The sequence below is a fragment of the Rutidosis leptorrhynchoides genome, chromosome 11 (genome assembly GCF_046630445.1).
Source record: "Rutidosis leptorrhynchoides isolate AG116_Rl617_1_P2 chromosome 11, CSIRO_AGI_Rlap_v1, whole genome shotgun sequence".
Taxonomy (NCBI): Eukaryota; Viridiplantae; Streptophyta; class Magnoliopsida; order Asterales; family Asteraceae; genus Rutidosis; species Rutidosis leptorrhynchoides.
In genome coordinates this window covers 33,828,051-33,839,512 of record NC_092343.1, presented here as the reverse complement: position 1 = coordinate 33,839,512, position 11,462 = coordinate 33,828,051, and the positions used below count along the sequence as shown (strand labels likewise).

At 32.9% G+C, this 11,462-nt stretch overlaps 1 protein-coding gene across 1 annotated transcript; it reads left to right on the top strand.

Annotated features, from left to right (window-relative positions):
* Nucleotides 1-1,117: 1,117 nt before the first annotated feature.
* On the top strand, nt 1,118-1,585 carry LOC139874442 (copper transporter 6-like). Its single transcript, XM_071861875.1, has one exon. The coding sequence runs from the start codon at nt 1,118-1,120 to the stop codon at nt 1,583-1,585; it is 468 nt and encodes a 155-aa protein (XP_071717976.1).
* The last annotated feature ends 9,877 nt before the right edge of the window (nt 1,586-11,462 follow it).

Below are 11,462 nucleotides of genomic sequence, written 5' to 3'. Positions count from 1 at the left end.
TCACCAGTTTTTCGAAAAGTCAAAAAGTAGGGCAGAGAACAATTATTTTGTCGATGAGCCTTCTCTTTATTGTGGGCTCAAAACATCCGGTGTTAATAACATATCACATGAGCCTAGTGGATCATTTACTTGTGATGATGATTCTATTAATGTTGAGCCACCTATAGAAGAGAAGAAATATAATCTAGACCCTTCTTGTTTATCATCTTGTGGGCTCAATGAATTAAAGATCGATTCTTTGGAAGATAACAATTTGAGAGATTATAACAATGTCTTCTCGAGTTGTACTAATGGTTGTGAGATATCCAAGGATGGGGATATCAGTTTTAAAAAAGATTGTGTTGTGGCCTATAATTTATCTCATACCGCGGTTGCTCGTTTTCGTGCTAAAGAAAAACAAGTCCATCCTCTGATTAAAAGTCACTTCATTAAGCATGTTTGGGGACGGAGAAATATGAAACGTAGTCGATGTTGGGATAATTTTCGATGGCACGAAAGATATTTTATCGAAAATGTGATGAAAGACTCGAAAGAGGACGATGTTTGTTGCTCATGTTGTTCCTCCTGCGCGCCATCGGATTCGGAAACATAGTTTTATTTAGATAGTCGCGATACGTTGATTTTAGTGTCCTTGTGCTAATGTGTTTCCATTGGTTCGAGTCTCTAGTTTTGTTCGTACGTATAATTGTGCGGATGCGTGTGGTCTTGTGTCTTATCTAGCTTCTTGCTAGTATTTTTCGTGTACTTTTTATAATTTTAATAAAACTTAGTTGCCTTTAAAAAAAAAGCATTTTTTTTATTAAAAAAAAACCAATAATATTTTTTGTTCACCTATTGTAGGAATAGAATCATTTTCTACGAGCCTTTAAATTCTCAGTGGAATTGCTTCTTTTTAGCATAACCAAACAATAAGAAGTCAACGGTCAAACCCATGTACCACACAAATATAAGACACAAAATATACACGTGTACCACGCATAAATATTCACGTATTTAAGTATTGCAATAAGATAACAGATTAAGATACGAATAGAGTTGAAAAATAGATATAGAATATAAACCAAAAATTCCCAAGTTCCGTTCGAAGTACATCCATAACCAAATTACTATACAAAACATGGACAATAACGGGATGGCAATGAACGACGACGGAACGATGGGAGGAATGGCACCATCAACACCAATGTCGATGAACGATAACGATTCAATGAGTATGGGTATGGATAACAAGAAAATGATGACGCATATGACCTTTTACTGGGGTAAAAACGCTTGGATTTTATTTAAAGGTTGGCCCGGAAGTAGTATGGGAATGTACATATTAGCGCTTATTTTCGTGTTCCTACTTGCGATAATTATCGAATGGTTAACTCATAATAATCCGACGAAATCGAACCGAATAATGAGAACCATGATACATACTTTACGTGTTGTGTTTTCTTATTTGGTCATGTTATCGGTCATGTCGTTTAACATTGGTGTGTTTGTGATGGCGGTAGCGGGCCATGCGATCGGGTACTATTTGTTTCGAGTTTTGAAGAAATCGAGTGAGATAGATTTGGAGGAGACTTCAATGGCTTGTTAAATTTTATATCCGATGGCTTGATCATATTCTATAATCTAATGGAATTGCAGTTGATGTAATAATGTTATGTTACGAGTGGTATCCTCTCTGTTCGAATATATACCTATATAACTAATTAATATATTAAATATTAATACGGCAATATTTTATATTAATATGTTCATAAGTAGATGCATTTATTTGTTAACTGCGTGTATTGGCATTACTATACGACTCCTAAACGGATGAACGACTAAATGAAGAAAAACTGTTAACTCGGTGTATGTTAACCACCGACTCTTTGGCTGAGTGGTAATCAAGGAGTGAAACGAAGAACATGACCCGGATTCGATTCTCACCCAGAGGTTTTACTTCCCTCGAAATACGTGACCCGAATTCGAGTTGAACATGTTTTCCCTCGACATGGACAGATGTTATAGGATGAAAAGGTGGTGGGTCCTTCACATAGTGTGGACCCACGTCATTGACTCTAACATTGTTGGTCTAAAGAAAAAACTCGGTGTATGTTAGATCATATTGTTGACGGGTGTAATACTAATGAAATCGAAATTGACATTCACTAAGTTCAAGATCTTATCCATATAAGTTAAGTTCGCGTCCTTCGTGTTCCATTTCGTTACCAGTACACGAATATGTTCACCAAAGTCACATTGTTTACTCTTCTTGCTGAGTTTTGTGCTAAGTTAAGCGTGTGTCCCACTCTCGCTTGCTAATTTAAGAATGTGTCCCACTCTCGCTCTAACTGTGAGGGATTGTTAACGAATCTATACTATTGAACTAGCTTATTATTATATCTGTATGATGTATGAAATTCAAGTCTAAAGTATTTATCGGCCCAAGTCCATATTTTATATTTATATTTTTCTTTTTCTTTTTTTGTGAAAATGACGAGAACTTTATAACGACCGAAAACGTTTTCGAAAAAGAAAACAAAATCAACTTGAGGTACCAAAGAGGAAATCAGCACGGCTCGTACCTAGAAAGCAAAATCAAACAAAATATCTATACCGACTCGCCTAACCTAAATTGAAAATAAACAAAAAACAAAGAAGAAAACTAAGCGATGCAATACAAGTGCTAAAGAGTACAACAAAACAAGAACATGTGAACGCGAAAAAAGCAACACCTTAGAACTCATATGTCTTTAATGAACACGCCAAATTTCATCATTTCGGCACTTTGAACCACTTTTTCCTTGCGCTTTTGCTTAAACATGTTCCTACCCGTCTACCCAACGTGCTAGGGATATCACTAGAATTAAAAAGATTGACCGTATCCGGTTCACTCTCGGCTATACATGTCATCATATTGTCAAAAGCTGCAAAGGCCTCACCGGACATGTTTTGCTTTGTACCTCCATTTCCCGAGACCACCAAGCCACACTTTTTGACTTCTTTGCCCACCATGAACGAATTTTGAATGGCATCCCCGTAGTCTAAATCTTCTTGAAAATTCAGAAACTTAGAAGAACCCGATGTAGATGTAACATATTTTCTTAACCACATATTCACATTTTCGAATTGATCCCTAGCTACTTTTCTATAATTCGGCATATATTAATACCAATTATTAAAACAAGACAACATACTTAACTTTTTCGGATGAATAAAAAACTGAGCTTTTGAATACCGAATCTACCAATAAATACATGGATAGTGTCATCGGTGATGAAAAAATAGGTTAAAGACGAATTGTAAGACAATGCTCTTACTGTTAGACTAGCTACTATTAGCACATATGTTAGCCCATGTTCTTTATAGTATTGGGCTTAGCCCACCTTCTCTTGTAGAGTTTATGCCTATATATTTGTGCTTTGTATTTACATTTGATCATCAAGAAATAATACAAGCACAAATATATAGGCATAAACCCTACAAGAGAAGGTGGGCTAAGCCCAATACTATAAAGAACATGGGCTAACATATGTGCTAATAATAGCTAGTCTAACACTTACTAGTATGTAGGCAAAAGATAATTATGGGCTAATTAAGAATAAAACACAATTAAAACCCCTGTGGTGTAGTTAGGTAGTAAATCACCAAAATCAACCTTTTTGTTTTAATAAAACAGCACTTTCCCTACAAGTAAATGAAATTCCATTTTGGGATACAGGGGCGGAGCCAGAAATTTTTATCATTGGGGTCACAAAAGAATATCCGAGCAACGAACTTTTGATTGATAAACTATGATTTTACAAGCTTCTAGAAAACATCTGCCAACCGTTGTGGTTGTGATGGTAAAATGAAAAGGAAATTTTATTTAGCCGGTAGATATAACGATATGAAAAAAAATTTAACTTTATTTTAGTAAGGACGTCAATCCTTTTAAGTTAACAAATCTTTCGTCTTAATACATAATTTAAAATAAACATGATATAAACTAAACATAAAACCTGGAATTTAATAAACAATATAAAAATTAATAAACTCTTAGATACTGAATGACACCATATATGATGAATAAAATCTTATAAACAAATACCTCGAGTTAACTTCAAAATTACAAGTTTGATGAACTATTTTTTATAAATTAATTGACTCTTTAAAAATACCTTCAATTAAAAAACTTAATTTAAAACGTATGTAATTGTACGTCTTTGTGCTATATATTACTTTGGGATAAAAGAAAATTAAATGAGCACCTTAAATACTCCGTAGCAACTTATTATTGTCAATTGAAAATAAAAAGGTTAGCTGTTTCTTTTTCATTATTGTGATCCAATTCAAAACTAAATTTAAACCAAGTCATGGTTCAGTGACGCTTGACACATTTGAGTCCAACTATTTGTCATACTTATATTATAGATTGCTAACTAATTAAAACTGGGCTTAAAGAATACAAACTGTTGGCTGCTCTATTTTTGATAGGGTCACTTACGGAACTCCAGACCACTAACAAGTGCATAGACTCTTTAATTAGTATGTTTCTGAAATGTTGAGTGGGGTCACGGGCCCCAGTAAACATAACATAGCTCCGCCCCTGTTGGGATATCATGTGGTGTGTTCAATTCGTTAAAGTAAATATGATGGAAACCTAACACGGCAGATGTTTGCCATAAATCATACATTTTATGTGTACGTAAGATTACAAATACACACAAATAATGGTGTGAGATCGTTAAAATAAGAGTCCCAACTAAATTTCTTAGTAATTCCACCGAGTCAACTATCAAGATATATGGAATTGACTTGTTTACTACGATCGAGTAGCATTTGTCTCACTTCTAAAAACTTTTATAAATTGTGACTGAACTCGTTTTACAAATAATCTCTGACTGATCAATGTAATTACTTGAGTACTAGATCGGAATTATTGGTATAATTTGATAATTTGATATATATACACACGGATTATCAATGTAATCTACTCTAAAATTTATTACTCCGTAATTCGGAACATTAATCTAAGAAATTAGTTTTGTGGGCTAAGTCCAAACTGATAAAATGACCATTTTGACGCTTGTGTATGTTACCTAAGTACATCTCAAATCTTGCATCCTCTTGCTCGGTGAGTTTGTGTGACTTTATATTTATGAGATGTTTTATCCCGATAAAAATTCAAAGGGATCTCAGTGTTTTTTACAAAATATCTCATATTTAGTATTGGGTTACTTTTGAAAATTCATAAACCCTACGAATATATGAGATTCTATAATTAAATTTAGTGACTTCTTATATAAAAGTATTTTCTATTAACAATTTCAAAGATGGTGGGGTCATGGACCTAATTCATAGTGTAGATACGCTAAGGTTGGAGATCTCGGATCTCGGGGAGATCTCGTTTGGGCATTTTTAGGGAGATCTCGACATCTCGGAAAAATATCGGGGAGATATCGGGCGTTGACTTACGCTGATTTTTTGGTTTTAATAATGTAAATATATATAAATAAATAAATATATGTACATTTATATACATTATTACGAAATTTTACAAGTAAATCGAATAAATGAGCGAGAAAATCAGAAAAATTACGAGATTTTATGAGAAAATTCGAGAAATGCGCGATAAAATTTGAGAAATCGTGGCATTGACCAAGTTTGACCCTATTGACCAAGAAATCTCGGGAGATGGACAACTCGTCTCGGCGGTCTTCCAAAAACGAGATCTCGGGGAGAAATAAGGAGATTTACAACACTGAGATACGCCACTCTCCTTAGGTTTTAATGTCTCGGACGGAGTTGATTTACAAGTTGTAGGTTCAAATTTGTTCGATATCTTTTAGGTTTATTTTCCATATGGTTTTATAAATGCCTTGGTGTTGAGTGTTCGCTTTTATTTTATGAGTACGTGTTTTACCGCTTTGATGAATAGATTTTATGGCACCTTATTTAGTTCGGTTTTGTTTTAACATTTTCAGCCTATCACTTACACGTTTTGCGATAATTTAACATTTTAACACCCTCAATATGTAACAATAGATATTTAATTTTCTAAAATACTCTATACATCTAAGAAAGCACAAATCGGGCGTTTGCTTGTCCGGAGGCTGGTGCAGCAGTCACTGATGATCGACATGTGACCGCGAGTGTGCATCAACATTTAAGTTTTCGTGAAGGTCTTCATGATGATTGAATTTTTACTGGAGGTAGTGTTGGGCTTGTGTTTCTGGTTTGAGCTCGCATATGGAAGGGCATGTCCAAGTTTCGATTTGTGGGATGAAAACAAAATTGGGCCCCTCATGCCCAATGTGTATGGGCTTCTTTTCATGTTAACATGCCTTTAATGTTTGGTAAGGATTGAAGTAATGCTACTATACATGATAGCTATTGTGTGTGTCCGATGTGTACAACGTTCATTATTCGGATATTGATAGGGCTCTTGAACGCCATGGTTTCATCAACAAAAATAGGAAATTGAACGAGATTGCGATTGATGGTTCGGGGCCGGTCATCGGGTGAACGGGTTGGTTTCAAGTGGTGATGTTTCCGGTTCAGGGATAAAGGTGATGTGTGCAGCAGCGTATACGAAATAGTTATATATTTACTACGAAATACTATTAAATACGATATAATTTTACACAAGTTATTTATTTATTTATAGAATGGATATACCTAAACCTTGCTACAACACTTATAGGCAGTGCGCCTAATCGTACAGTAGTGTAGTTTTTAGTAAGTCCGGTTCGTTCCACAGGGAGCTAGCCAAGTTTAACGCTATATTTTTAAAACTATATTTGTATATATATATATATATATATATATATATATATATATATATATATATATATATATATATATATAAGTAGTATTATTATTATTATAAAAGGGGGTTTTACCGTTTAATGACCGGTTTGTCGATTTTAAAACTTAAGTCGCAATTAAAACCTAATGTAAAATAGTAAAAATAAATATAACTTAATTTAAAGCGTAAAGTAAATGACGATAATTAAAATGCGATAAAATAAAGTGCGATAAATAAAATGACGGTAAATAAAAGTTGCGATAATTAAAAAGTACGATAATTAAAAGTGCGATAAATAAAATGACAGTAAATAAAAGTGCGACGAGATATAAAATAAAGGAATTATGCTTTATTTAAACTTCTGTAATCATGATGTTTGACGTGTTGATTTTAATTTATTACCATGGGTTAATTGTCCTTTGTCATGGATTATTCAATATGTCCATACGATTTTTGTCCATAACAGTCCATCAGTCATAAATATAAAGTGCAAGAGTCTTCGTCAAATTATCCTTATACCTGAAGTCAAATATTCCAACTAATTAGGGATTCGAACTGTAACAAGGTCTTAATACTTTGTTTAATGAATACACCAGGTTATCGACTGCGTGTAATCCAAGGTTTCAATACTTTGTTAACAATTACACCAATTACCCTTGAATGTAATCCACCCCTGTTTCAACGAGTCCATTGACTGTTAATCCATCCCCGTGTCCGGTAAAATGAACAATTATTGGTATTTATAGATATCCCGCACACCGTACCCAGTCAAGCGTATGTGGTTATATATAAATACGTCAAATTATAAGTCTATATATTAAATTAACGAGGTATCATTTAGTTAATATAAAGCCCATTAATAGCCCATAGTCTAATTTTCACAAGTGTCGTTCTTTTATCCAAACCCCAATTATGGTCCAAAGCCCAATTACCCAGTCTTAATATTTAGCCCAACATCACGATTACTTCGATTTAAATAAGCATAATAATAACTTAGCTACGAGACATTAATTTAAAAAGGTTGAACATAACTTACAATAAGTATTAATCGCGTAATGATACACGGACAGAATTTCGACTTACAAACTTACAACATTCGCCACTATAACCTTATTATTATTAAACTTAAATTAAAATTAAAATTAAAATTATATATATATATATATATATATATATATATATATATATATATATATATATATATATATATATATATATATATATATATATATATATATACGTATATAGAAAAGAAAGAAAAGGGGTGTAATGAATCGATCAGAATGCGCGGCCTTTTATAGGCCCACGTTTCACTGTTCAGCTCCGCGAGTGCGGAGGTTTTCTTCATCATAGCTCCGCGAGTGCGGAGGTCTGGAATCCAACTCATAGATTAAATCCAAAACGTGGGCTGCGTATAATTATAATATATAATAATATATATAATTAATTATATATTATATTATATTCTTATGCATAGTTGATTTGTAATTTTTGGTCCATTGCGTCGCGCGCTGAAAGTTGGTTCATGTCTCGGTTCCGAATTTTCGAACGCCTTTTCATACGATTTAATATCTTGTACTTTGTATTTCACGGCTTGTACTCTTGTAATTTTTAGACGTTTTTCATCAATAATTTGAACCACTTGGATTGTACTTTGTACTTTTTAGCTTTTTGGTCATTTGCGTCTTCAATTCGTCGAATCTGTCTTTTGTCTTCACCCATTAATATTTAAACGAATATCACTTGTAAATAGAACAATTGCAACTAAAAGCTTGTCTTTCTTGAGGGATAATGCTATGAAATATATGTTCATTTTTAGCATTATCAAAAGGATTCATATGCTACTAGTTTGTTAGATAATTTGGTGAATGTTGCTACGGGCAATAGCGCGGGTAGGAAATTTGTATTTGCACGAATGTGGCGTGTAAAGGCTTTTTTGAGAATGGGGTAAACATTCGAGCAAATTGTGTGGGCCCGGGGTGAAGAAATTTGGCCCTAAACGTAAGGCGAAGGATAAGACTAAGAAGAAGGTTGCTCCGGGTGAGTCGTTTAGCTTACGAAACAACATTCAAGATGACGAAGATGGGATTGCGATTCAAAATGCTTTCAAAGACGTTCTGGTGGTCGAGTCGTGTAAGTGGGCATACGTGGGTTCGGGCACTGGTGGTTCATTAGATAAAGGTGGTTTATTCGATCAGTTTAGGATGCATGGTTTGAGTCCACTTTCTTCGGGATCTCTTTGTGGTGAAGGGCTCGGAAGTGATTCGTCCTTCTCTTTCAAGGCTTGCACGGATATTGACATCATCAACAACAACAACAACAACAACAACAACAACAACAACAACAACAACAACAAAGGTGATTTGGTCTCTTTGCCGGGTTCTTCTGTTGAAATTGAGGATGATGTTGCCGATTAGGGGGTTTGTCATTCTTGTTTTAAGTGTTTTTGCTTCTTTTGTATTTTGACATAGTGTGCGGCTGTGATGACCCGGAAATTTCTGACCAAATTTAAACTTAATCTTTAACATTTTCGACACGATAAGCAAAGTCTATGAACTTAAATCTCAAAATTTTAAACTATTCACTTACCCTTCGATTGTTCTCAACGATTCGCGAACAATCATATGTAAATAGATACATACTTTAACTTGAAAACGTAACAAAGTGTTGAGTATATGATACTGTGTATTAAAACTTATTGGTTTGATTATCTGATTGATATATTTAACTACGGAGTTAAAAGATTATGCCAAACGATTGCATTAAAAGATATTTATTGAGTCCCTTAAGGATTATGATATAATTACGGGTCTCTGTTATGAGGTCCACGTTGATTTGGGAAATCATTCATTTTTAACGGTATTCGGAATAAATGGTAAAGTGTTAAATAATGAAAGTTAGATAAAAGTAAGTGGAAAACTAAACTGCATAATATTCAATTGATTGTGTTTCAAATATGTGAAAACGTTTTTAGATATTATAAGATTGATTGTTAATATGTTTTTGTTTAAATCATGTAATTTCGACACATACAATAATGAGGAATATTAACTGATAGAATTAGATATAGGAATAACCTGCGATGTGTATTTTAAAACATGTTTATATTGAAAATATATATATTTAATAATATGATAAAATGTAATATTAATTTGGTTATAAAACGTTTGATAATACTATTATATTGGTAAATAACGAGAGGATGGATTATAAAAGTAAATAACCAAAACACTCGAAAGTTTAAGATATACTTTGAGTGGTATAGTTTATGGATAATTTAAGATTATATTTTGACAAAGGTACGAGTCACGAAACGTAAAGTATTAGTTTTCTAAGTGAACGAAAATGCATTCGAGAAACCGGAACCGGGACATAAGTCGAGTAACAACGTACGACTTATCGGAACAAAAATTTCAAGTCAACTATGCATGTGAATTTAATATAATATATAATTAATTATATAAATTAAATATATTATATTTATAATTAAAAAACATGTCGACAAGGTAGTGTACAAAACAATGTGAGCTGGATCAGCACCCCATGCGATCGCATGGGAATTGGGCATCACAGCCATGCGATCGCATGGGCCTAAAAATCTGGCCAAGTCTATAAAAGGCCACGAGTTCTGCCCGAATCCTTACACCTTCATATTTATTTCTTTCTTTCTCTCTGATATATATATTTATACTATTATTTATATTATTATTATTATTATTATTATTATTATTATTATTATTATTATTATTATATTATTATTATTATTATTATTATTATTATTATTATTATTATTATTATTATTAAGGTTAATATTATTATTAATATTATTATTATTATTATTAGTATTATACATAAAATACTACGACGAGGTTATGTCCAAACGATTTCAAAATTGGTTTTCGAGCGGGATAAAGCTAAGGAAACTATGGGTTATAGCTATGGAGGTTATGGGTAATATTTGTGGGTAATATTCGCAAGTCAAACCTAGTGTTTATCATCTCTGTTACGTCTGCGTACTTTACTACAATATTGAATCTCAATATTGATACGTAAGCACACATATTTTATCTTTTATATATTAATAGTGTATCCCTGACTAGTGCTCGAGTATATATATTTATGCATGCTTGTATGCTAAATTTCGTCGTTAAACAGTTTATGATGAATCACGAATTAAATACATATATTACTGATAAAAGGTATATGATATGCATGTTTTTGGAAAGCTGGCGAAAAATCAATAACTTTTCATTTAGATATTGAATAGTTTCGATGAACGGATTAAAAGATATGATCAACTGAATTATGATTAACGTTAATTGAAATTGCTTTCGAATCTGCAATTAAGATTTAAACAACTTGTTCATAAGATTGATAAATTGGATTTTCAAATATTACTAATCGAGTAAATGAATCCTTATAAAAGGCACATCTCGTTTTATTGAACTATTATCAAAATTGACTTTTTGAAACGACTTTTGATAAACTTTTGTATGTCGATCTCGAGCATTAGGATTATGATACACTATGACCTGACCTAGCTTGATAGACATTTATTGACCAACATATGTTCTCTAGGTTGAGATCTACGATTATTTGATATTCCGAGTTTCGGTCACATTACGATGAACAACTTTATGTGCTGTTAAGGTGAGTTTCATTGCTCCCTTTTTAATTGCTTTTGCAATATATATTT